Source organism: Callorhinchus milii, unplaced genomic scaffold (genome assembly GCF_018977255.1).
Source record: "Callorhinchus milii isolate IMCB2004 unplaced genomic scaffold, IMCB_Cmil_1.0 Scaffold3, whole genome shotgun sequence".
NCBI lineage: Eukaryota > Metazoa > Chordata > Chondrichthyes > Chimaeriformes > Callorhinchidae > Callorhinchus > Callorhinchus milii.
Genome location: NW_024704744.1, coordinates 21,101,125 through 21,129,097, shown reverse-complemented (window position 1 = coordinate 21,129,097; position 27,973 = coordinate 21,101,125). Strand labels below are relative to the sequence as shown.

The 27,973-nt window shown below is 39.3% G+C and overlaps 2 protein-coding genes across 2 annotated transcripts in view; both read right to left on the bottom strand.

Annotated features, from left to right (window-relative positions):
- Positions 1–81, bottom strand: part of ttc32 (tetratricopeptide repeat domain 32) — a gene marked incomplete at its 5' end in the record, with an annotated part of 2,493 nt that extends 2,412 nt beyond the window's left edge. Inside the window, 1 exon segment of the mRNA XM_042332795.1 lies at positions 1–81. Within this exon segment, the coding sequence (XP_042188729.1) occupies positions 1–81 (81 nt within the window).
- A 3,781-nt stretch (positions 82–3,862) lies between these two features.
- wdr35 (WD repeat domain 35) overlaps positions 3,863–27,973 on the bottom strand; it is a 45,906-nt gene continuing 21,795 nt past the window's right edge. The window contains exons 13-27 of the mRNA XM_007900395.2: positions 27,767–27,836; positions 22,984–23,037; positions 21,514–21,623; positions 20,716–20,926; positions 19,139–19,219; positions 17,245–17,381; positions 15,320–15,523; positions 14,728–14,874; positions 13,271–13,403; positions 12,450–12,560; positions 11,718–11,882; positions 10,276–10,416; positions 7,791–7,947; positions 7,224–7,464; positions 3,863–6,017 (exon numbers count right to left, since the gene is read on the bottom strand). Of these exons, the coding sequence (XP_007898586.1) occupies positions 5,867–6,017; positions 7,224–7,464; positions 7,791–7,947; positions 10,276–10,416; positions 11,718–11,882; positions 12,450–12,560; positions 13,271–13,403; positions 14,728–14,874; positions 15,320–15,523; positions 17,245–17,381; positions 19,139–19,219; positions 20,716–20,926; positions 21,514–21,623; positions 22,984–23,037; positions 27,767–27,836 (2,113 nt within the window). The 3' untranslated portion in view covers positions 3,863–5,866. The remainder of the gene's footprint in view (positions 6,018–7,223; positions 7,465–7,790; positions 7,948–10,275; positions 10,417–11,717; positions 11,883–12,449; positions 12,561–13,270; positions 13,404–14,727; positions 14,875–15,319; positions 15,524–17,244; positions 17,382–19,138; positions 19,220–20,715; positions 20,927–21,513; positions 21,624–22,983; positions 23,038–27,766; positions 27,837–27,973) is intronic.

Below are 27,973 nucleotides of genomic sequence, written 5' to 3'. Positions count from 1 at the left end.
GTAAAAGTCTACCCTTAAGTATTTTATTTGACCTCTATTGTTGTATGCAGTCGCCAGGTCCTCTGAATTGCATTTGCTGATCAAGAAATAACATTATCAATTAGTAAGCTCCAGATGTCATTAATGGCAACATCAAGTCTCAGAATTAAATGAAATTGACTCCCCAACATGAATACACTGGCACAAGTTCATGACTGCATGCTATAATTCTGCAATTTTGTATTTCCAGAGTTGAGACGTCACGTGTAGCAAGTTTTTAAACCGTAAATAATAATGAGATGCTGAGGTCAGGTTCGTTAGCACTTTAGTAATTGAGGATTGCTGCCACACTGGCAAACAAACCAGTTACGATCCAATTTAAGGATTTCTCAAATCATGTTCCTGGATACAACATATCCCAAATGCAGTGGTAAAGTTGGTGCGCTGATATTCTCTTCAAAGCGCATTAGGTTTGAAACCAGAAAGTCACTGGGAGCAGGGATTCTTCCCACTCAGCTCCCATTAGCCCTGCAAGCCAAACAACAATTTTACATTTCTATAGAGCCTTTTATCTCGGGAGGATGTCTCAGAAAGCTGACGGGGAGCCTGAGCAAACCCCTAACAGATAGGGTGGTCCTAGAAGGATAAGCAGTGGGATGTTTGACAGACAATGCTCACAATGGCAAACTTTGTGGTTTTAATTGGTTACAACTCCAGCATTACTCCAGTGTGCACTCTGGGATAACAACAAAATTACATTTGTTATAGCGCCTTTCACGTCGGGAGGATGTCCCAAGGCACTGATAGACAGAGTTTCGGACCCGAGCTGAGGGTCGGGGAGGGTGAAGGGCAGGGTGGGAAGCAGAGAGATCAAAAGCACGGTTGAAGAGGAGGGTCTTGAGGTGGGTCTTGAAAGTGGTGAGGGAGGGGACGAGACAGAGGGACTGTGGGATGGAGTTCCACAGGGTGGGTGCAGAGTGGCGGAAGGCCCGCCCGCCGATAGTGGGGTGAGCAAGGGGGGGGACATGAAGCAGGCCGGATCCCGCTGAGCGGAGGGAGTGAACAGGGTGGTAGGGGGTTAGGAGGTCGGAGAGGTAGGGGGGAGCAAGACCGTGGAGGGCTCTGAATGTGAGGACCAGGATATTGAATTGTATTCTGTGTGTGATGGGAAGCCAGTGGAGATGGGTGAGGATGGGGGTGATAGGGTCGCGGAGCCAAGTGCGGGAGAGGACATGGGCTGCAGAGGTCTGGATGATGTGCAACCTGTGGAGGGAGGAGTTGGGGAGGCCGACAAGCAGTGAGTTGCACAGTCGAGCCTCGACGTAATGAAGGAACACACACTACTGCTCACACCCCCCCACACACCCCTCCCCCCCCACACCCCCTCCGCCCCCACACCCCCCACACACCCACACTGCTCACACTCCCCCCTCCCCCCACACCCCCCCTCCCCACACACCCCCACACCCCTCCTCCCCCCACACCCCACACCCTCTCCTCCTCCCACACACACACCCCCACACACCCTCCTCCCCCACACCCCCACACACACACTGCTCACACTCCCCCCTCCCCCCACCCCCCCTCCTCCTCCCACACCCCCCCCACACCCTCTCCTCCTCCCACACACACACCCCCCACACACCCTCCTCCCCCCACACACACACTGCTCACACTCCCCCTCCCCCACACCCCCCCCCTCCTCTCCCACACACCCTCCTCTCCTCCCACACACACACCCTCTCCTCCTCCCACACACACACCCCCCACACACCCTCCTCCCCCCACACCCCCACACACACACTGCTCACACTCCCCCTCCCCCACACCCCCCCTCCTCCTCCCACACCCCCCACACCCTCTCCTCCTCCCACACACACACCCCCCACACACCCTCCTCCCCCCACACCCCCACACACACACTACTGCTCACACTCCCCACACCCCTCCTCCCCCCACACCCCCTCCCGCCCCACACCCCCACACACACCCACTACTGCTCACACTCCCCCCTCCCCCCACACTCCCCCCACACCCCCTCCTCCCTCCCACACACCCCCTCCCTCCCACACACCCCCTCCTCCTCCCTCCCACACACGCCCTCCTCCTCCCTCCCACACCCCCCACACACCCTCCTCCTCCCCCCACACACCATCCTCCCCCCTACACACACCCCCACACACACACACTACTGCTCACACTCCCCCCACACACTACTGTCTGCTCACTCCCCCTCATCCCAAACTACTGTCTGCTCACACACTACTGTCTGCTCACAGGTTTGCTCCATCTGGTACAGTGTGGAGAGACTCATTTTGGGTTGCAATAGGTTTTCCCATTTAATTTTGGCTGCTGACCATATGAGGAGGAGGATGGGGACAGTGAGTGAGGGCAGTAAATTAGGTATGTGCACCAGATGGTGAAACCTGGATTTGACCACATAGACAGATGTCTTAATAGTAGGACACAATGAAGGTACTCATCAAAGTTAATTTATGGCAAGTCCACTTCATGGGAAATGCTTTGGGAGACTGGGGCTTTTTTTTAATAGAATAATTCTTTTCATACGTATCAGCAATCTCCTCTTCAGAGGAAAGGGGAAATGTGATGCTCACCTGGAGACAAGCAACTTTCTTTGACCCTATTCAGAATGTGTACAAATGACTAATGTCTGACCCATGCAGAAACCCAGTATCCAAACCGGAGTTTGGTATCTACATGCTATCTATTAGGAAATTTCCTGTTTGTCTGGAATAAAGTATGTACTCTCCCCAGAGGGAGCAGACTGCTTGCCTAAATTCATATATTAGGTGTAAATTGAACTTACTAAGCTAGAACAGCTTAACTTCTGGTTTGTTCATTTGAGTACTGTTGCTTGTCCAGCTTGGATCAACGTTAGAAATTTGGCTTGCAAGGTTAACAGGAATTGAGTGGGAAGAACCACAGCCCCCACTGATGGGTCTGCCCCTCCAAGAGCAGATGGCTGATGAGCCAAGTTGGCTGGACTGTCATCAGTATTGCATTGGAGTATTGCAGGCCTGTCTGACTCAGAAACCAGATTACCAAGACCACCACAAAGCATCAACTTGTTTCCAATATTCCATGACCTCGAAGCCACCCCTAAGGAAGATAGTCATGTGTTGATATTGCCTGAATCAGGGCCTCAATGTGCTGCATTCATCAAGAACAAAAAAAATGAGGTCATATACATAGGTGGCAGCTTGATCAATACACTATTATCTCATAAGATATGTTGTCGTTGGTGGACTGCTCCTACTCATGAGAGCTTCAGATGAAGGCCTTTCAGCCCTTTGATTTTATATACCTCCAAAAGATCTCTTCTTAGAAGTCTCCTTTTGAAGTTCAAGAGGCCATCATGGCTTTTGAAGTCTTTATCTACTACTCTTTCCACGAGGGATCAACCTCATTGCTTTCTTCTGTATTGATAAATTGGTATTTTGTGGTGGTTTTAAGTTCACTTGTATCAGGATCAACTGCAAGGCATCTCACTCAATTTTGAAGGATGGGGCATAAAAATTGCCTGCCTGTTGATTGCTAGTTCAGAGGCTGGCTGGAGCCTGAATTTCACCTGAGTGACTCATTGTATTCCTATCACTTGGTTAACTTGTTGCTGTTCTCATGATTGGAGGGAAGGTAGATGTTTTGCAGCTTCTTAGGTAACTCGAGTCCTGGAGCAGAATCTCAGCTGCTCTGAAAGATGGTCAGATGCTGCATTTCTGCAAATTCCAATTTTTTTAATTTATTGTGTTAGAGAGTAAGTTACTGTTGTTGCATTATAAAAAACATACAGAAATAAACAACACAGATTTTAATATTATTAAAATAACTTTATATAGGAAACATTTAAGATTGAAGTGCAAGGAATCAGGTTACCACTGCATACAGCATAAGTTGTACAAATCTTATAAACAAGATATTGGTGTTGTAAATTAATTTTTACACCAAAAATAACTTTTCACAACACTTTTTTGAACATTAGATACCTAGTTAATAGGCTGTCCACAAAGGTAAGAAAAAATACCATAGAGTTGCTTCAGGATATCACAGAACATTATATCTGAAACAAACTTCCTTGATCTCATTACATACAACAATCTACAAGCCTTATTGTATTTTATGTTGAATAGATTACCTTCAATAATCAAGTGGTTAAACCTCACTAAATAAATCAAATAGTGTCATTGCCAAAACAAATGTATTTAGTAATTTTTAATTAAATTTTGTAGAGCTAACAAAATAGAATATGTCTGATGACTGCAAAAAGATAATACTGCTGAGAAGCTTGGATTCTCGCAGTTATGTGGTCTAAAATATGGCAATTTCTTAAAAAGAACTTTAGTGTTGCAAAAGGGGCTCTTTCCACTAACAAATAAGTCGGGCACAATCTACTTGGGGACTAGTTTATACTTACGGGAAGGAACCCCCATTTGTGTTTTGGAATTTTTATTAAGAAATCCTGTTACAAATAGTCATTTTGGCCCCCAATAAAATAACTATTGCTGTTGACAAATGATTTTTGTTGTTCAGACCAGCTTTATCAAATATTTCTATGTAGTAAATGTAGGTCAAGTGGCATGTATGTACATATGCATCAGTGAACATGCATTTATATAGCATTCTTCATAACATCTCAGATAAGGGTCACATGTCTAGAAAATATTAGTTCAAATTTCATTCAAACTCAAGTAAAATGCTTTAATATACAGTAGCGATATAACCCCCATAGTATCACAATAAAATATTTTCCTGCATTGTCCCTCCTGTCATCTGATGTGATTTACTTTACCTTAAATCTTTCATTGAACCATGGTTTTCGCCTCATTTTGTCGTGTAACATACCTTTACAAGATCTTTATTTTACAGCTGACCTTGCAGGACCATAAGTTCATTAAGTATAAAAATAACATGAGTATTATTTGTTGAGTTAAATGTAGCAAAATATATTAGTATCAGACTGGGTAACAAAACCAATTTAGGTCCAAAAGATGTTTACAAATTGCTTGAACTTTGCAACAGTCCAACCAAGCTCTCATCATATTTGAATGTACCCTGGTCAGCGATTTTATGAATAATCCTAAATAGGACTCCAAGTCTGTCACATGCGAAAAAATGTCACGGATACTGTGATGTTTCTGTTTGTCCGTGACAAAGCCGACCCCCATACATTTCCTGCATTAAACTTGATTAACCTTGAGAGCCTGGCAGATGTGCCGGCCGCTCTCAAGGTTGATGCGGGCAATTCAAACTGTTCTCGCAAGGCTTGCCTGCACACAGCTCGGTCTCCTCCCGGCTCCAATTCAATGTGCCTGCCTCTCTCAAGATTAATGCAAGAAATTCAAAGCATTCTTGCACACACGGATGCACACACACAGCCCAGCCGCTTCCCACACTCATCGGTAAGGTTTTTTTTATTGTATCCCATTTTAGACATTGGGTATGAAAAGGTTTGACTGAATTTCCATACCTGTGACTTTTCTCAACATTTTCCTGTAAACCTGCACCATTCACTGTGACTGCTCCGCGATTTTTGACAAAAAATGCTGTGCCAAATCTGCAGCCTTAATCAACGGTTATCTGACTGGTTTACCGAAAATTGTCAGGACTGAACATATATGAAGAATATTATTTGGTAAATTCATCTTCCCATTTTTCTAAATCACATTCAAATAATGTAACTGGTTTGAAAAGTAAATGAAGAAATGGCATTAAACGTTAGTTGTATAGACTAAGTTATGTTATTAAGTATAAAAAAAAACTTACACACTGAAGTAATGACAAAGTTAATTTATAAAAACTCATTTTATGTGGCAAAAGGGTCTAAACTAACAACTCACAGTTAAAATGTCTGTGTTTAGTATTTACTGATCTACCCCACGGCACTATGACAAAGCGGACAGAAAGTGTAGTTGCTTATGTCTTGTTCATGAGCACAGTGCTTACAGATGCCGCACATCCAGAACTGGTAATCTGCAATTGGCCGTCCTGTCACAATACAAGTTGGAAGTTTCCCTTCTCCTCTGCTGGAAAAAAAAATCACACATTATTCATTTTCCATCAGTTACATTTTGCAATAAATATGGTGCATCATTTATGACACTGATAATTAATCCATGACTATATTTATGTGCATGGAATCAAATTGCTAGTCCATCTGAGAACAGAAAATCAATCAGAGCTGTCCCCTTTTCTGTTGCTCCATACAGAAGTTCAGCACCACTGTCTCGCAAATAAGAAGATACTTACCAGGAGAATATCATCAAGTGAAGCTGATGTAACCTTGTTTGGATGTATTGCCAGACAAGCCTAACAGGATAACATTCTCATTTCATTCAGAGACAATTTACATTAGTTCTGCATCTTTCCGTATTAACGTGACCCAAAATGCAGTAATTAAAATACTAAATTATCACTGGAACCAAAAATTTTAAAAAGCACATAACAAGGAAGGGTTATCTGACCCAACAATCCTATTACTACTATAGATTATATGCAATCTACTTCAATACACATTTAATCTAAGTGTAACATTCTGCATAAATAATTTCTCATTCCTAACGTTTATAATTCCAGAATGTTATATCTCCATTATTAAATTTTGGTTGTTAGAGACACAGATATTTCTACCATCCAAATCATCCTTGCAGCAAGGACATGAAAATAATATCTTGCTGATATCCAGCTTTCTACCATTGTGCTAAAGCCATAAGAATATTTCCATGGTCCTAATCATTCAGCCCAGCAAGTGTTTTGTAACACTTAAAAAGTGGATACAACCTTAATATAAATGGATTGAGCAGCAATATTGAAATGTTGTCTTTAGGGTCAAGAAATTGTATTGTTGGCCTGCTCTAGATAAGACAATATTCAAGATGGCAACTGGCCCTTCTTCATGGTCTACCATTGGGATTGGGGCCAAGGAGTGTGTATGTGTGTGTGTGGAGGGGGGGGGGGGGGGAGTGAATTATAATTGTCAGCTGACGCTGTTCTAAATCTATTGCGAAAAAACACATTTTTCGCCAATTAGTTTCATTGGGCAAACTGCAACATTGATGAATCTGTCAAACACAATCATTTAAACTAACAGCACCACATTAATGTGTATAGTGCCTTTAAACACATCAACTGTAATGGTTTGGTAAACAAGCCCTTTGTGGATATTTTACTGCTATTTCCAATGGAAACATCTTCATGAAATATTGAAACAGGAAACAATTTATACCCACCCTTCTGGGAGATTATCCAAATCAGATTTCTTGCCATCTTTGGGGCTATGCTTGATGAATATCTCAAGTGCCAAGTCCTCATATTGCTGGCTCTGTTCTGACGTCAGTGTCTCTAATGATTCAAGCTTTATAAATGCTTTGGAACAGGTCCCAAAGGCTCGGTTGGCACAAGCAGAAAGGGCTAGCAAAGAGTAAATCTCAACTGGTGGGATGATATCTTCGTAGTCCCGCAAATGAAGAGCTGCAAATTCACAACTCAATTTACATCCATTTTTCCAGAAAAAACAACTTATAATAGATATACATAACTGTTATCAAGAGACAACCATCATACTAATAACAACAATCAAGGTTATAACAAAACACGGGAATATTTAGGTAAATAAATTACCTTGGCGACTTTCTATTACTACATCACAATCATTACACAGATAAATGCCCCCACCCCATTTTGCACATTATTTTCACTTTACAGTTTGGGTGAAATTTCAGCAAATGTGAAATAATCTAAGGACACATTTTCAATGCAAAACAAACAATCCACATCTAATGTTTTGAAGGCTTTACCTGTCTTCATAGCAGCATCTACATAGCCTTCGTAGAGCTGGCGTTGTGCGAGCAAAAAGAAGTGATAAGCCTCTGCCCCACGCCAAGCAATGTCAATGATACGATTATCTGATAAAGATGCATCTTCCTCAAGTAACCCAGCCAGTGCTGTTGTGGCCTGAAACAAACAACAACAAGAAGATTACATTTGTATAGCGCCTTTCACGTCGGGAGGACATCCCAAGGCACTGGACAGTGTACAGCATTTGAAACCCAAGCTGGGGTCAGGCAAGCAAGTCAAAAACAAATGCAACATCTTCGAAAAGAAACAAAGGGTGCTTTGTTATGATAAGTTTGTAAGAGTTTTAGGACACTATTCCAAGTATGGACAGATTTAACCATTCAAAATGATTTCATCCCTCATATTAATCTGACATATCATCTTTGACAATAATTTAGACGAGGTGCCTAATAATGCTTCCTCCGTCTAAAGAATTATCCTTTAGTTATACCACAGAAAAAACCTCTTGTACCTGTGTGAATGATTCAATTTATTATTATTTCCCTCCCCACTCCCTCAACGAGTGCCCAGCCAGCTGCGTCAAGCAGATATACTCGCGATAGTCACTAAATAAATGTAAATTGTATTATATTGTAATTTTCACACCATCTATTCTAATGATTTCCTCGCTCAGAATCCCTAGTTGTGGCAGCAGAAAATTGATTTTCTGTTCAACGTTATTTTAATACGTCACACCATAATGGTCATCATGCAAACAAGCGTGAATGAAAGACTGAACAGGGTGGAGATATGAATCACATTGATAAGTATCTCTAAGTGCTTTGAGACTTCGAGAAGATGTGAAAAGCTTTATATCAAATGCAAGGATTATTATTATTTTCCAAATAAAAGCATTCATAACAGTTATGTGCACCACAGCTCTGCATTGAGTTATCAATGAGCACAGGTAGCAGCTCTAGTTGAAACATAGTTACTCCAAAGACGAAATAAGGGGCAACACTGAAAAACGTTCAGTCTCGAATTTAGGCAGCCTTAGAAAAAAAAGAAAGACATCCAAGTTGAAGGATATTGCTAACTATATAGATGAGCCTTGTTCTATTCTCAGACAGATCTATGGCAACAATACAATTTATATTCACATCAGAAGGATATCTCAAATGACTGCCAATGCTCTGATATCCAATGAGGAAATGTCCACTAAAGTAGGTAAGGTTAGAGGTACGAAGATGGAACACATAACAACAGCATGTCTTGCTGACATTTTTTCTGGTGTTCTAAGGAACACAGGGAGCTCTTTATTGTAAATGTTTGAGGCACGCCTCTGAACAGTCTGAGACAAGCTACTTTACATCAGTGATATAAATACCAGAGTTTGAGAACAGGAAGCAGCCTCACAGGCTCAAAGCCACACAGTAAAAAGACTATAATTTATATGGCATTAGACCATAAAGTACATTCAGTGAACAAACATTCCATTCTCCAAAGAACATAATATCTTCTTAAAATTACTTTTTCCACCCATTACAAATATTATTGGCACTGAAGTTCGATACATTCAAAAAAATTGTTATGTTAAAAGGATAAAGACAGAATTAGTTATGGTGACTGATTTATTGTGCCCAGAAATCATAATATACAAGTCTGTGTAATGATTCCAATGGGTGTAAGCTGTTGTGAAGGTAATTATATATGACCTGGTATTAGCCAGACCAGCATATGAAATTTTGCCCTTGGCATAGGAAGTTTCTTGTAATAAAATGGGTGGCAGATTTCCCAACTGTCTCTTGAATTAGGTTCCTTGTTTTTTTTGGTCAGCCAAGTGTCTGCCACATGCAGAAACTCATCATATTTAAGAGTATCCAAACCAGACAAAATTCCAATATGCATGCCACCTACGTACGGAAATTTCTGTGTGACTGGAATGCAATGTGCAGTCTCTCCCTTAAGGAATGTATCCTGCATATCTAAATCCAGAAGGTAATAGGTGCAGGTTGGCGAGAGTCGAGGTTCAGGATCCCAGATTGTATGTTGGGTTGCTGCTGAAGTTTAACCAGCTAAAGCTACATAGCATTGAGAGCACTATCTGGCAAACTTCCTGCTACTTGTTCAGCAAGGACACCCTACTTGCTAAGGCTTTATCTTACAGGGTTAAGAGGATCTGAGTGGGAAGAATCCTTGTCTCCCGTCTGCCCTTCCATTTGTGGGAAAGATAACATCTATGATAAAATGTACTATTTGTTGGTCCTCCAAATGTACTTCAAATTTCTAAGTATAAACATTTGCAGAAAGCCATTCATATGCACAAATAATAGCAACTAGAATTTTTTATTATTAAATCAGTTAAAATATTTCAATCATTAATCAGAAAGCTGGCTGCAATACTATTAATACTAAATTGTAAGACTTTAATATTTAGCTTTGTAGCATTATATTATAATCAGTAAACTGCAAGATTGACCAAAATTGAGTTTAAAAAGGCAATACCTCTGATCTCTTCCCTTTCACTTTTGCCCTCTGAGTGTTCTTTATCTGCTCGTGGTAATCTTCCACCAGTAATGCTGCCAGTACATAAAGTTTTTTAACCCGTAAAGGTTTAGTTCTCTTCTTGGCTTCTTCCTCAGCAATCTAAAGAAAGCAGTTTGTTTGATCACTAACTTTTTAAAAAGTTTTCTTTTAATGAAAGTACAAACGAACACATTAACAAGAATGAACTTGTTCAAACCACTCTATTATTATGTAATTAAAGTTTGTACAATGCCACATTGCAAATTTGTGTTGCACCCAGTATCTTTCAATACAACATTACAATATAAATGTTCATTTACATAGACCCTTTCATGTCGGGAGGACATCCCAAAGTGCTTAAAGGCTGAAAGCCCACCTGCCAATGGTGGGGAAGATAGGTCAGGGTCATAAAGCAGGCCAGGGATTGCTGAGCAATGGGAGTGGCGTATCAGGAAGATGAAATGGTTAGAGTGAATTGAGAAGTGAATACTCAAAAATTCGATGCTCATAAGTAAGGCTCAATTATAGTGATATTATGCAACTAATTATACTAAAATGTACTTACACGTTAAACATAAGAGTGTTTTGTGTAGAGATAGATTCCAATTGATATCGCATCTTAATTTTTTTGTAAAAGGTAAAGTGGTCTTAAACATCAATCTGGGTAGAATTTCAAGATTCTAGAGTTAGCCAGATACACTAATTAGGCGAGGGTTGTGATGGGTGCATCTCACTGCTCTCCACCATTTTAATGACCAGATTTCCTATCAGTTGATTCATCTTTGAATTGAGAATATGGCTTTACTTTCTGAGCATTATGGGTAGGGAATGGTCCTTTGCTTCAATGTCCCTAAGAAGAAAACCATTGCTCTGAAGAACAGTTTTGTTCTATTTATATCGACTGCAAAATCAAAACTGAATTACAAGACTCAAAATAATGAGTTAATTTTTACATGAACATTCAACAAGCAAACAATCTCTTTTGTCTTATTTGTGAATGGATAGGTCAATAAATAATACATGTCAAATGCAAGGATTATTATTAAATGTATAGCCCAATTATCAGATTTATAAAATTCGATGCTCAAAATACCACGAATATCAAATGGATTATAGGTATTTTCACAGGAAACATGCTGATAATCAGTGAATCATTTGTTTTATCCTGGAATTATCAGAGTCTAGAAGGTATTTAATATGATATAGAATGTATCATGCACAAACACTAATCATTAACAATGTGAAATAAAAAAGCAGTAAGAATTGATCCACGCTAAAATAATGGGCAATATTATTTAACAGTTTTCCAATCTACAACACTAGAAAAATCAAATGCTTGAAATTGTAAAGTACATTACAATATTCTCTTAATACCTATATGAAATTAAAAAATGTACTAAGCTATCAAGAAAACAAATTACCTTAAGCATGAGCCTTGCAGCATCCAGGAAATGATGGGCCTTTCGATAAAGCTCAATAGCTTCCAGAGTTTTATTCTTCTCCAACAAGTGAGATGCATACTTAGCCAAAAGGGATCCAATTTCTTTCATATTGTGATTCTTGGCCAGCTCAACGGCTTTATTCCACTTGAATATTTTTGAGATGAGAAAAGAGGACTTTAAAATGAGTTACATAATTGTGGTGCATAAAATGTGTGAAGTAAAGATACTTTAATAGTGCTGTGGGTTGCTGTACCAAAATGTTGATCTGTAAAAAGGTGATCAGAATTACGGCTAATATTTACCATTCAGTGAGTGCCTGATACTGTGCTGCAATACCAGTATCATATTATTAGTAAAAAGGTCAGAATTCCACCTAATTTGTGTACCAGACCAGTTATTTTCTTAGCTCATACATTCGCTGATCTACAGTAGACCTGATTCCTAAAATGATCTGGGGCCAACCCTGACTATTGTTTACTGAAAGCAGTTGAAATGCACGAGGGCTAGAGAGCAATGTGTGACAAGATTCAGCTATAGTGACCATACGAAAAGGCAAGTTATGTAACACCACAAAGACTGCGGATGACATCAAACCTGTAACATGTACCAGTAAACAGTGTTATGCTTATAACCTATTTTTCAGCTGAATTGACATACATCCTATTTGAACCGATGAAGAATTTGCAGTTTTGTTGTTCTTTTGAGGCTTACCTGATTCAGATGTATACAGGTTTCAACTGCAGCTTTAGGCTGGTTGCATTTCAAGAATGCAGAGACGGCTTGCTCACACATACCCACAGTAACAAACATGTGAGCTATTTCCTGTAAAACAAATCAAAGATGTAAAAGATTCTGCTGTTTTAAAAACTTTTTAGAACAATATAACAGATTACTGAAGATCTCCACAATTAAGAGGATATTCTTGTCGCCATCTCAACGTTTGAGATATTCTACCGATTCTAAAGACACAACAGATGTTTTTATAGGGGGACTGGAGAAAAAGAAAGCAATCAGATTAGAGCACTGTAGTTCTCATTTTATTTTGCTTCAAATGATTCACCAACCAATGCTTGATTAATTTCCTTACATCTAAACTGCTTATTGCAATACCAAATGTTTAACTTCCAGTAACACTTGCAATTTTGGTCATATTGTGAGAAGGTACGATGTCATCACCTAAAAATAGTGAACCATCTGAATTTGGTGGTATCTTACAAAAGCAACTTATGGTGTTGCCTACAAATTGATAAAAAAAAGTATAGTTTTTGTTCCACCCAAAGAAAATGGTAGCTTTTTCTTAAAATCATTCACTGAAAGGTCATTGTTTCATAACTAATTCAATGTGATAGCCTGTAATGAAGCATTACAAACCTATTGCCTATATTAATAGTTACTTCTGCTTTCAAAAGTATTCGAACTTCTAACTATAGGGCCTGAGCAGTCTTAGGTTTTGTTTATCAGTGGTCCTTTTTCATGTGCAGATAAACCTCTATATTTCAGCTAAGGGGGAATGTTTTCTACCCAATTCTTACAGGAAGAAGTTTATTGTTCTCTGGAAGAGAGTTTGCCAGCTTCTCCAGTCCATCATAATCCTCCAGCATATAATAGCATTCTGCCAGTCGCTCCTGATTTCGGCCTTGTATGTAATACTGAACAGCGTTCATCCTGAAAGCACAAAGATGATTTCAAATATTCTAATTTTTTTTTAGTATCACAACATTCCTCAGGCTGGGATATCATGTTACCTAAAGGGAACTTTGAATAAATATTGAACTACTGTAATAGTATCAGCATACTTAGATACAATCAACTTTTAAGAAAGCAACAAAAATAATCCTTATAATAATCCTTGCATTTAATATAGCGAGTGCTTATCACATCATCAAGACGTCTCAAAGCAGTTCACGTTTTTCTCATATATACATAATATTTCTATGTTTAATATGATTCTCCTTTTATGATAAATGAGACTCAAAAAGGAGAAACATATAACAACATAACATAAATACAAAAAGTGAAACAAAGCTCAGTAGTAATTAGTTTTGATAATACCATCAACGTCCCATCAACAATAATAATTTTTCTCACGACAATCACGATAATTAGAACATGTGAATCTTTTGTCCTCTGTTCATATCATGGGGGTCGTAATTTTAGTGATGAAATGTAAATAGAGTTAGTATATATTAGCACATTTTTAATTATACAGTTAGGAGGGTGCAAAAGTCATGAACTGTAAATACAATCAGAGCCACGTTTTGCAAGCTACCTCAACTGCCCATTGAGCTCCAGCAATAGGGGAAGTAGTTTACAAAACCTCACTACCAGAAATACTGAGCAGCTCTTCTCTTGATGTTTTAGGTTGCTATAGAAATACTCAATTAAGGAAATGAAGCAAGGCACTCGCCATTTTCGTCTTTACCCTGAGCCAGTCTGAATATTCTGTGTCATGACATCCGAACACAGTAGATTTTTACATCTCAATGTAAAAATTCAGCATGATGCCTCTTTGAAAACCATACATCTACATGCAATGGGCTCCATCCAAATATTAAACTTTCACTTTGTCAATTTGGGCATTCACTTCATGGTTGTTTTCGTGACATTGTTGTGTACACATTGGCTGCTTCTTTCACCTACAAAATAGTCACTATATTTTACAGTATATCTTGTGCTTTGAGACATTCTTTTGTTGTGAAATCAACTACAACTTGCATTTATATAGCGCTCCTCACGCAGGATAGCGTCCCAGAGCGCTTAGATATCAAATTCAACGAATATTCAATATATTTCATTAAATTCTGACAGATTATTTTCAATGCACTTCAAATATACTGCAAAGTGTAGTGAATGTGTATTTTGTGAGGGAATATCATAATAAGAAAGATAAAACAAGTAAAGAGACCCAGTTCATTTTGTAAACTAGTTCCAAACAAAAGTCTGGAAAATGCACATTTTAATAATTTTGTAAAATTCTATTCCTGCATACCACTTTTGTCGATCTGCAAAATAGTCTCCAATAGCATTGTAAGCTTGCTCAAGGAGGGCATCATCAGCATCACCAGAGCCAGTTTTTAGCAGCTGTAGTACTCGAAACCAGTCTCCCAGCTTGATCCTTAGGCTAATAGCCAGATCCCTGCAAGCATAAATAGGAACTCGCCAATAAAAAAAAGTCTTTATCCAGACAACATTTCTCATCCTAAAGTATGCAGACACTCAGAGAAGAATCATTGGGGAATTCAGTCAGAAATATTTCACCAAATAATTGACAAGAGGAATAAGGTAACAAGGAAGGCCATTGTTACAGTAGTATGTGGAGGTAGTACAATGTAGTACAGTATCTTCAGTTTTTCAGTTCAGTTTTCATTCAGTCAAACAATGCATATTCGTAGATTCATCAAATCATTTTACTGGAATTGAAAAATAGTATTTGGCATATATAGTATATGAAACAGCAAACAATAAGAAAATATTTTTTCATAAGATCTTAATAAGATTTCATAAGTACAGTACAGGAATAACAGTATCATAAACCAGTTCCATTTTATTTCAAAATATATTCAATCAAATAGTATGAATACCTTCTGTCCATGTCCAGATACATTCTCTCAGCTTCCTCAAATCTTCCAAAGTAAGCTGCTGTTTCTGCCTGTTTCATGTACTCGCTTTGAAGGTTTCCCAGACGTTTTACAAACTCAATGCCCTGGTAGTCTTTACAACGGACAAAAGCCTGCTCTGCTGTCTTAAGATCAAGCTTCTGAAGGGCTGCTTCTGCAAGCAATCGCCTGAAATACAACAAATACAGTCATCCCATTAGGAAGTAACCATTCATAGTTGGGTTTTGTTGCTGCCTGCTGTAGGATATTTGAAGTAGCACAAAGTGAAACCCCAGGTCTCGAGTTGAATTCTCTGAAAAACTAACAGTTTTGCGGTTCATATATTAATTAGAGCCGAGGTCAGTCACTTCTGGATTGAACAAGGTTGTGTTTTGGGATTAGTGTTGCCAGGTTTGTTTTACAGGTTGCTAGTGCAGAATTGCTGGGGTTATGACAAGACAATATAAAAAATTAAATGTTTACCTAGCCCAAAGTGCTTCTCGAATTTCTATGATTGTTAACAGAGGTCATCCAAGAAGGTGAGAACCGTCACACCTAATAGAGGCATACAATGCTAAATGGAATTGAAGTAAGTGGTACTCTCAGTCTAGATTGAATACTCAAACATGGCGATAGGTGTCAAAACATGCAGCTAACCAAAAATACAAACTGACAAAGAACACTCAGAATAACATTTTCAATTTGCCATTGCAATACATTACAGATATAAAGCTGAATGAAAAGAGATGAGATCTATCTACCTTCCAAAGGGACACAATAATCTTTGCATCCGAACAATTTCTATTATCAAGTGCAGAAATTATACTTGATCTTGACCGAAAGACTGACATAAAGGGAAGACAGAGTGGACATTATGGAAGGATGAGATTAAAAGGGTTGAAAGCTTGGTTACATCTATACCTGTCTTGTGCTATATGAATTAATCATGATTTTCCAATTCAGGATAGTTATGCTCACATTCAATAGATCAAATGTTTTTCACAAGAAAACATCATCCATTAACCCAAATTCCACCTTTACTTGTTAAAATTAACAAGGACAGTCAAGTTGAGTCTGTGATATTGCACAGGTCTTGTGAGCATCAATCATTTCAGCAGTTCCAAAACAAATACATAAATGATTCCATTACTGTTTCACAGTCAAACATCCAAGGAAGCAATAACAACTTATGTATATTTTGTCCTTTACACAGCACCCTGGAATTTGCTTTTTCTATTTTTAAAAAAATTGAAGGTTTAACATTTCATCTCCAAAGCAGTAACATTTTGAGAAGCCAAGTTGGATTTGGCTTTTCTATTTAGTTAAAGCCAAAAAGGTAACTGGAGAAATTCAGGCACATTGGTTTTGTAGCTTATGCACCACAGACATCAAAACACTCCGAGAGTAGACTTCTATAGTGCAGCATAAAAATAGCTAATAGATCAATTTTGATTAGAAATAATACTCATTCAAACAAGACTAATTTATCTTGAAATACTAATTATTTCAGCATACTTAATCATCAAGTATGAATGTACAGTGGCAGCCATTTTTTTATATTGTAAGAAAATAATTTCATAGGAAAACAATATCAAAAGTGTTGTAATATGATCCATAAAATTCTAATGATCACTCATACTGTTCATACAGAAGGTTATATCTATTGTATGTTAAATGGAATCATATTCACAATGAAGACATTTCTTACATCTCCTACTCCCCCTTCTCCCCACCCCAAAATTGGTGCCTCACATGAAATTTGGGATTATAAACTAATCTCATACCTTGGTACAATAAATGTTAGAAATAATGGACCTTACAGACAGTAAATGTTAGATCACCTAACATAGGCACAACAACATATGAAAGCATGGAATAAGAGAACGTCATTTTGCTAATTAATTCCTTACCAAAGTCTAGGATGTGGATTGTCTTCAATAAACAAAGACGCATCTTCAATCCCAACTTTCTCTATCAGAGCGCGACTGTCACGTAGTGAACGGATTTCAAAGTTAATTACATAGTCTTTGTTTGGTTGGCCTGGTTCCTGTAAAGAGAGACATTCCCCCAAAATATCAAAGTATATCCACAGGTGAATTAAGCTTCAACAGAAGTCATTTATTAAAATTAACACTATGGGAAAACCAGTTAGCACAGTGTGATGGTTTTACTGATGCACTCTGTAACAGAGTAGTAGGGCACTATTGCATACTGATAGGTGGTGATGGAATTACAAACAGATATGCAAATAGGTGTGAGAAACAATCAAACAGAAAGTCAATTTCTTATCATGTTTCAGCACATTCCTCAAAAACTGCAAAGAAGATGCTGCATAAGCAGTGTAGGATCTGAAGAAGAAAATATAGGGGAATTATATACAATTATGAACAAGAGAGGAGTTTCCCAACTCAGTGGATGATGGCGGATACCTCATTCCTCAACCTGAAAGCTCTGGTAAGCATAATTCAAGTACAAGAAAAATATAATTGAGCTCACCAAAGCTCTATTCTATTCTTTCTTAACGAAAAAATTACCAGATTGTTCTACACATTTACCATTTTTAAATAGATCTTTCTAGGTTTATTAGTTTTGTCTTCATTTAAAATCAGTGCAACATTGGGGGGGTCATAATTCCCAATGTGACATTGGGGCAATTTATAGAGAACACGGCTAATATTTTCTAGATTTTTTCTGGCCTATCACGAGAGTTTAAAAATATGTTCTTCCTAACATCTCTCTCTTTTGGTTTATCCAATCTAAGATACCTTGCTCAATATTGATATTTCATGGTAGCTTTTACAGAAAATGAATCAATGTAATCATTCTGCGTTGCCTACGTCTCAAAGTGCTTCACAGAATATACTGTAAAGTGAATTGACTGTATACTTTGTAGGCAAAACGTGGCAGCCAATTGCGCACAATAGTGTCCCACAAATAATCATGGATTGAGTGACCAATTTATTATTTTTTTTTGAAGGAATTATTACCCCCAGGAAAGCGATCTTGACATTGTTGAAGAGGTATGGATTTAAAAATAAACTGCATTAGTTTTTTTATTATTATACCACACATTAATAATATTTAATTTCAATATTACTTCAGTTTTCCTACTAAAAAGCCATAATTGGCCAAAAGTCAAAGAGGTCTTCATGTGAAGTTTGAAAGCAGAGCAGGAAAGGGTGAAGTGGATAGAATTCACAAGCGCTCCAGAGGGAAGGGTGAAAGTAGCTAAGGCTCACCAGCCAATGGTGAGGAGGGCAGAGTGGCAGAGCAGAGTGAATGATCAGGGGAGGAGGGTCACAGGAGTTAGCAAAGTCTATTAAAGGCATTTTAAGCGCTCTGGAGTGCTGCCCTGTGAGAGGGGGGCTAGATAAATGCAAGTTGTTGTTATTTGAAGGTGAGGATGAGATCTTGAAATTGAACCCCTGGGGAATAAGGAGCCAGTGGAGCTGTGCAAGGATGGGCATGATGGGCACAGAGAGCCTAGTGTGGGATACAATACAGGCTGCGGAGTTCTGTACGATCTGTTGTTTGTGGACTTGGGAAAGCTGGTGAGCTGGGTTTACCTGAATAGCTAAATTGGAAAGAACAAGAACTTGCCAATGACTTTTAAAATACAGTTTGTTGATTTAACATTTCAACCTCAGGTTTCCTTAAGGGATTTGTTTCTAGTCAGAACTTAGGCAGTACACAAAGAGAATGCATTTCAGTTCACTAAGGTGAATTAACTAAGCATTAGAGGAGAGATACGTTTTTTTAATATGCAGAATGGCAAAACATCTAAGTAGTTGAAATGAGTGTTACCTTCAGAATTTCATCCAGAAGCACAGACTTGATTTCCAAATCTTCAAAGTTACATATATACCCAGATGTCTGAATTGGTTCCTGTAGATATTTTAAACAATAAACATTCCCAGTAATTATTAAATATGAATTTTTTTTTACTGAATATTACAAACACAAATCCAATAATACTTTGTTACCACAAAGCCTTCATTCCATCTGATCAACAAACACAATTCCAAACAAATGTATGCTAACGAAGAAAGAACTTACATTTTACTGAACCTTAGCACAACAACAACAAGATTACATTTGTATAGCGCCTTTCACGTCGGCAGGACATCCCAATTGTATCGTGCCTTTCATGTCGCACACTGAAAAGTCTCAAAGCATTTCACACAAGTAATTATTGTCATGTGTAGGGACTGTTTTTGTAGATAATTAAGACTTGGAAGGGCCAACCAGTCACTGAGAGCAGGGATTCTTCCCACTCAGCTCCTATTAATTTTGCAAGCCAAAGCCCTAACGGATAGGATGGTGCAATCTGGACCAGCAATGGGAATTATAGAAAAAGGAATAGGCCATTCAGCCCCTTGAGCCTGTTCCGCAATTCTATAAAATCATGTCTGATGTGTACCTCAAGTCTAATTACCTAACCTTGCCCCGTATCCTTTAATACCCTGACCTAACAAATGTCTATTTAGACAGAATTTTGCCACACAATGTTCTCAATGGCAATCTAGGCAGTGTTAACTGGTTAAACTCCCAACAGTAACCCCAACACACGCCCTTGGCTCTTTCAACATATACCTAATACTCTCGGCTAGTAAGCAAGCCGGGCGCATCTCCAGGGGGAGAGTGAACATTCCATACCAGGCATAGGGACATTTCCATGAGTAAGTAGCATACATACGTGGAACTTCAGTCTGCTCTCCACCACTGTCATCAACATAATCTAAATAGCACATCTATTCCATGATAAGTTTCCTTAGCAATGCCATGTTAACACTCTTGAAAAATCAAATACTTGTTGTGGTGAGGCTTCTAAATGCTATAGATTTGTCATACTATTAAACTTGCCAGCACCTTGAGATGTCCTCCTAACGTGAAAGGCGCTATACCAACGTAATTTGCTGCTGTTGTTTGCAAAAATTATATCCACCAGCCTTCCATACTGCACCCCATGAAATTAAAAATCTACACCAATTTTTTTCTAAAAATATGACCCCTTTGGATTTTACAAAAACATACACATCCATGAGAGCAAATTGGAATTATTGGGTTGGTTTTAATAACATATAGCATATAATAACATATATAACATATAACTCCACCCTCGGCAGCCGTGCCTTCAGTCACTATGCCCCAAGGCTCTGGAACTGCCTTCTTCACTCCCTTCATCTCGCTCCCTCCCTTCCCATTTTCAGGTCTCTGCTGAAGACCTTTCTTTTCGACCACGCCTTTGGTCACCTTCTTCCCCCTCCCCCTGGCTCGGTACCGGTATCTGTTACTATAAAGCGCTCTGAGACGCCGTTCGGCGTGGAGGGCGCTATATCAATCCAAGTTTTTGTTGTTGTTGTTATACTGTAAAGTCTCACCTCAGGGTCCAAGTTTCTAAAAACATACATTCTGGTCTTCTCCATCATTGCAAATAAATCTGGGTTGTCATTTGCCCATTTCATATCCCAGACATCCTTGCGCTCAAATTTCAGATGTTCACCTGTCACTTGCTGGCCTGTGCTGTCCATTTGTCTTGCCTCAAGGTCAAAAAACGTTAGAATTCCTGAGATGTCGATGATGGCAAGGCGGCTAGGCAGACAATTTCACAAATTATACATTACCACAGATTATATAGTAGTTTAAAATACCTATAACATTACTAAAGGTTTTTTTGTTAGTGACCATTACCAAATAGCTGACTTCTGTACAATTTTCTTCAGTACAAAAATCAAAATTAATTTAGTATTCCTTACAGAAAATGGCTATTAGCTCAATCTATGTACAGCTTTATCAGCCTTAAAGACAACCATTTCAGTTAATACTTCTGCATCAGGAATATCGAGCGTGATACGGATTCAAAGTAAACTACTTAAAAGAATGTTAAAAATGACTGACATAGGCATTATCTTCTCCTCTCACTTTACCCATTTTAATTTGTACATAAATTGCAAATGATTCAAAAGATGCTTTACAATATGCTAATAATGTGTTGATTAAGCATTTTCAGTACTCACAGCCTGAGTTAAAAACAGACTCTTTACAACTATATTAGCTGTGCCACTCGGTATTTTAAAGAGCTGGATTATGTCTCCTCACAGTCTTCCGTCCAGTGAAAGTAGGTTCAGCTCTGCAAATTTCAGTGATAGTTATTCAATATTATATAAATAAATACTTACCTGGAATTACAGTTAAGCAACAGTTGATAACCTCTGCAGTTCAAGACATACTTCTGGACCAAACAAACATTGGGTAAACTATATTTCTGAATCTTTCCAGATTCACGACCCTGGAGAATTCAAATATGTGTAATTAATTTCTATACATAAATCAGTCCTATGTTATTTCATTAAATTCCTAGGAGTCAAATTTTATAACTAGCAAAACTAATACACTATTTGTTTTCATTTGCCTTTCTTAAACTCTAACATAGTGAACAATGGAAGCCAAGTTGATGGGGAGGGGAAAGATGACCGAAAGCATGGTCAAAGGGATAGCTCTTGAGATGGACCTTGAACGAGGCGAAGGAGGGAGTCGGAGGATGGAGTTCCATAGTGTGAGAGCAAAAAGGGAGGTTTGGGTGGAGGAGCATCAAGCAATTCACAGCTCGCTAAACGAATGTAGAGGACGGGTCAGTAATGTTTGCTGAGGTCGAAGAAGTAGGTGGAACAACACTGGAGGCAGTTAGAGGTAAAAGGACCTTGAACTTGATCTACCTGGGGATGGGGAGCCAGTGGAGCCAGGTGACAATAGGGCTGCACAGCTTGGTGCAGGAAAGGACACAGACTGGATGGTCTACAGCTTATTTACGGAAGAGTTAGGAATTCTAGTGACAGAGACTTGGCCTGGTCAAGCCTAGAAGCAATAATTGCATGGAATAGGGTCTCAGTGTGTCTGAAGGGAAAGGTAGTAGCAGAGACAGACAATGTTTTGGAGGTGGGGGAAAGCTCAGCAGGATGTGGAGTTTAAAGGATAGTTCAGAGTCAAGCAAGGCACTGAGGTTCCAAGCACTGTCTCAGTGACGTTGAGTGTGCGTCCACGCAGGTTGATACTGTCAGCGCCAGAGGTCAGATGGTGCTGATGGAATCCATGCAGGAGAGCCTCTGTCTTATAAGTGTTCAGCTAAAGGCTTGTTTAACACAAGTTCAACACATTTTCTCTCTCCCAAAGGAACTGTGTTTATCATAAAGCATGGAAGGTTTGAACAGTCTAGCTAAGAACAGTCAATCCATACAGTGACATGTACATTTATAGTAAATGTCAGAACTTATAAAATATTCTACTCATAAAGTACATAGGGGCTGAAGAATGTGCAAGACTGGAAAAAAGCATTGCGATCTATCTGGATGCTCCCAAAACTAAACAAGAACCATACACTACTTTCCCTTCTACCTTTCAATCAATTTCTTTGCCAAACATCTATCAAATTCCCTCTGGAATTTGCTAACAAAATCTCCCTATGCAGGCTATTCTACACGTAGTATTCACCACTCTGCATAAATTTGGATGGAACCATCTGCTCACATTCCTTCTGAGATGAATTTCACATTTATTGTAGAGTTTGTGACTATGTTAAACATATTATTGAGTGTATTTAAGTATTTTTACATGAAGGAAATACTTTAAGCTAAGTAAACATTGATACTTACCACTATTAGTACTTTATCAGATGCAGTGATGCAGCAGATAGGATCCTTTGTTGCCTAAGATACAACAATGAACAATAAAAATGGTACCATGCCAAGAGTTATCTCTGAAAATTAACCTTAACGTTTTCATAACTTTTTCAGGGAAGAGATTGTCCTTGAACAACAACAACAGGATTGCATTTATAGAGCGCCTTTCACGTCGGGAGGACGTCCCAAGGCGCTGGACAGTTGGGTCGGGATCTGAGCAGGAGGGAAATGGTCAGGGGGAGGGAAGGGAGGGAGCGAGAAGGGGGTAGAGAGTCGAGAGGCACGGTTGAAGAGAAAAGTTTTGAGACCGGCCTTGAAGGAGGAAAGGGAGGAGGCGGCGAAGGCACTGGGGGATGGAGTTCCAGAGCCTAGGGGCTGAGAGACTGAAAGCACGGCCACCGATGGTAGGGAGGTTAGGGCGGGGGATGTGGAGCAGACCGGAGCCAGAGGAACGGAGGGTACAGGCAAGTAAGTAGGGGGATAGTAGGTTGGAGAGGTAGGAGGGAGCAAGGCCGTGAATGGCCTTGAAGTGAGAATGAGGATCTTGAATTCTATCCTGTGGGGGATGGGGAGCCAGTGGAGGCGAGCGAGGGTGGGAGTGATGTGGTCGCGAAGCCTGGTGCGGGACAGTACATGAACTGCAGAGTTCTGCAGTAATTTTAGTTATAACACTATATAATAATAATCCTTGCATTTGAAATAGCGCCTTATCACATCTTCGAGACGTCTCAAAGTAGTTCATACAATATACTGTAAAATGAATTGACTGTGTTCCACAAACAGTCGTGGATTGGGTGACCAAATTCATTCTATTTTTTTTTAAGGAATTATTATTCCCGGAAAAGCGATCCGTCAATCAATTAACAACTGGGTTCCTACTTACTGCTAAGTACTTTCTACTTTTATCCTTGCCATGACCCGCTCTGCCTTCCCCTAGCACAACATCGTCTGGCAAGGCGCTGAGAACCTCATACATGCATTCATAACATCTAGGCTCGACTCTGTAAACTCCCTGCCTGTCAGCCTCCCCAACTCCTCTCTCCATAGGTTGCAGTTCATCCAGAACTCTACAGCCCATGTCCTCTCCCGCACCAGGCTCCATGACCCTATCACCCCCATCCTCCCCTAATCCAGCTAAGGCGTCCTGTAGCTCAGTGGTTAGAGCGCTTGCCTTGCAAGCGAGAGACTGGGTTCAATTCCCAGCAGTGCAAATCCTTGGCCAAGTTTCCTTACTCCACACACCTGATAATAATCTCTCAAGAAAAAACAAATAAAATAATTTGGTCAATCAATCCACGACTGTTTGTGGGACACTGCAGTGCGTAATTCGGACATCCTCCCGATGTGAACGGCGCTATACAAATGTAATTTTGTTGTTGTTGGCTGCCGTGTTTCGCTCACACATATACAGTCAATTCACTTTACAGTCTATTCTTTGAAGCGCTTTGAAACGTCTAGAAGATGTGAAAAGCGCTATATCAAATGCAAGGATTATTATTTATCCTCGCCCGACTCCACAGGCTTCCCATCACACAGAGAGAGGATACAGCGCCTTGGTACGTCCTCCCGACGTGAAAGGCGCTCTATAAATGGAATCTTGTTGTTGTTGATACAGTTCAAGATCCTGGTCCTCACCTTCAACGCCCTCTATGGCCTTGCTTCCACCTACCTCTGCGACCTCCTAACCCCTACCATCCTACTCACTCCCTGCGCTCAGTGGGCTCTGGCCTGCTTCACTTCCCCCGCCTCACTCTCCCCACCATTGGCGGGCGGGCCTTCAGCTATTCCCCAACATCTGGAATTCCATCCCGCAGTCACTCTGCCCCCTCCCTTGCCTCTTTCAATACCCGTCTCAAGACCCTCCTTATCAACCATGCCTTCGATCACCCTCCTTCCCCCCCCTGCCCTCTACCTTCCCCGATCCCGACTCCCAGCTCAGGTCCGAAACACTGAATGTCCAGCGCCTTGGGACATCCTCACGACATAAATAGCTCTATACAAATGTAATTTTGTTGTTCTTGCAAACAGAGGCATGTGGTGTGAGGAAATTTGCCCAAGGTTTCACCCGGCTGGGAATCAAACCCAGGTCTCTCACTTGTGAGGTGAGTGCTCTAACCACTGAGCTACAGGACTCCACCAGACAATATACTAATTACGTTCCTTTATAGGTAATTTAATTTTTTTACGTTCCTTTATAGGTAATTTAATTTTTTAATTAGCTAGAAGTTTACTTTTTTCTCCTTCCAATCCCAAATAATCTAAAATACTTTCAGTTTCCTCATAACACATTTTTACTGGTTCACTAGTATTATGGATTCCCAAGCCAAATCAACTGGATATGGAATCTAACCACAAGTCTATTTGTGAAGATTGATGGTAAAAATCTGCTTAACAAATCTGCAGTAATACAGTATTTCTTTCCCATTTGTCTCTTAATATTCACTCTATTAGGAACATTGCTGAACCGATTTTTTNGTATCAGTCATGAATCCAATGCAAATGTCAAAAATTAAAGACTTCCATTCCTCACTGTCCATGGTTGGGCTAAGTGAAACAAATCCTCCTCATGAATGCCAAAACCCTAGCTTTAACAAACAACTCCTGAATTAGTCATGATCTCCAATTCGGATGAATAAGGCCTTTGGTCCACTAGATCTCATCTTGCCAACTCTAACATCTTGCATTCCAACATAAAATGTTTCTTAAATGGGCTTAATGACTTAGATCCTAGGCATTAACTAACCTTTCCAATAACCCTGGTACGTCCTCCATCTGAAAATTAATGTGCTTCTGTGACATCTTGTTCTGCTACCTTCACACATTTTAAAAGTAGTGTTTCTGGTTTACTTACTCTATTCCTTGTAAACAGACAAAGGTACAAAATACTGACGGATGATGGTGCACGGTGGAGGGGAGGGGGGGTGGGGGAGGAGCCCACAAGCTTGCCAACCAGGAAGATATTTCTGCTATTGGAGACATGAGGAATTTCACACCAAATATTTTCATCCCTCTTTCAATTCATACACATCCTGAATATTTGTATGGAAGTTTCTGTTTGGTGGAGATTGTAGGAGTTCTCATTATTGGCCATTGTCTAAGTCTGTGCAATGTTTCTCTACAGTTATTACTAATACTACAGTTATAATATAAAAGCTGTCACTCCTTTCTTATAAAAGATCTTTCTGAATTTAACAATTTAGTTATCTTCCAAAGCCGACTTACTATGTTAAAACTCTGCTCATACCCAGAGCCAGTCCAATGATATAGGTCATTTGAGTAACCCACGTGCATCCTGGAGTCATGCCACTTCTTTTCACAGAAGTCTGTGCTTTAGAGTGGTCTGAAAACCAATTCAGAAACAAATGATCCAGAAAAATCTAGTTACTGGCTGAGTAAGGTTCCAGGGCATACAAAAAGCTCTTTTAACACAGATCATCAGAGTAGCTGCAAGTTCAAAATGTCAGGTCTCAACAGGATTGGAATGGATCTCCAAATTGAAAATATGTTTTGATTTAAAAAAAAGGTCATCAAACTGCAATATCTCACCTAACATATCTAGTTACCAGTGTAGTAGTCAAGATGGGTGTATATTAGCAAGCCTTCTCTTCATGTTAACATTTTCCTGATTATTTTGTCTTCCAAACCTAGTGGGTGTTGTTTGTGCAAGCGATAAATCTTAAAACCACAGAGTGGAAAATTTAAGGCATAAGTAACTCACTTAGTAATCTCTGTCATAATGTCCCAATTTAATATCTAGGGTCATATATGACCGATCTGCAGGAGCTATTGGGTACCCCACTTCTGCCTTTTATATCATAAACATTGTGTAAGAGTTGCAGGATTGAATTTATTGACACAGAATGCTCCAGAGATAAAAATCCTTTTGAAAAATACTGTTTAAATCCCATTGAAAGAAAACTTTGTTCAAAATATATTGCTATTAATAGCTAACCAGTGACAACTATAGTTACTAATCATTTTCACAAGTTGCATTTCATACAGGTTCTATATGTCTTTAAGCCTTTTCCACATTTATTGTAAGATTTTAAATTTTTAATCCCATTTCCCCATGTTTTCTCCATCTCTCTTACACATCTTGAGTTTGCAAGTACCTCTATCTCCCTTACTTTTAAACACCTCAATTTATGATCCGCTGGGGTAGTAAAATCCACATTTTCATAGTTGTGAAAAAATATTTTCTGGATTGACTTTTAACTGATTTAGCTCTAATTTTGTCTATTGTTTTTAGGGTTCCCCTAAAACCATAGAAATGTACAGAGCAGAAGGAAGTCACTTGGCCCTTCAGGTCTGCGCTGGGTGTCAGAGCAAGATATTCATTAAATCCTACTGCCCTGCCCTTTTCCCATACTCCTTCAAGTCTTTCTTTCATATACCTCTTGAAATCCACCATAGGTCAAGCTTCTACCATCTTACTTGGCAGGGCATTCTGCATCGCAACAACTCTCTATGAAAACACATTGTCCTAGGATCTCTTTTCACTCTTCTTGTGACTAACTAATATCGATTTCCTGTAGTCACTGACTTCCCTACCTGTGATAGTATCGTCTCCCTACTGTTTTGACCCTAGGTTTAACAATCAGAAATATACAAAGTGCACTACTTCACAGTTTACTACATTAAACTGTATCTGTTTTGGAGAGAAAAACACAATAAATAAAGTGCACTTTTGTTTCAGCAAATATATTTGGAATAAGCTCTTAATATTTAAGAGTTACAGATGGAAAGAAAAACTTACTGAGAAAGCCTTGCTGAAATCCAGTGAACTATCTCCTGAACTAGATGGTGTTTCATCAATGTGATAAATTCTATTGGAAGGAGGGAAAATGATCGGTTAAATAAAATACCCTCACACTAAGAACGCACAAATGGTATTTTTAGTGAAACATCAGATTCAGAAATGCTAAAAGAAATATCCAGATAGCAATCCTGATTTATATAACAA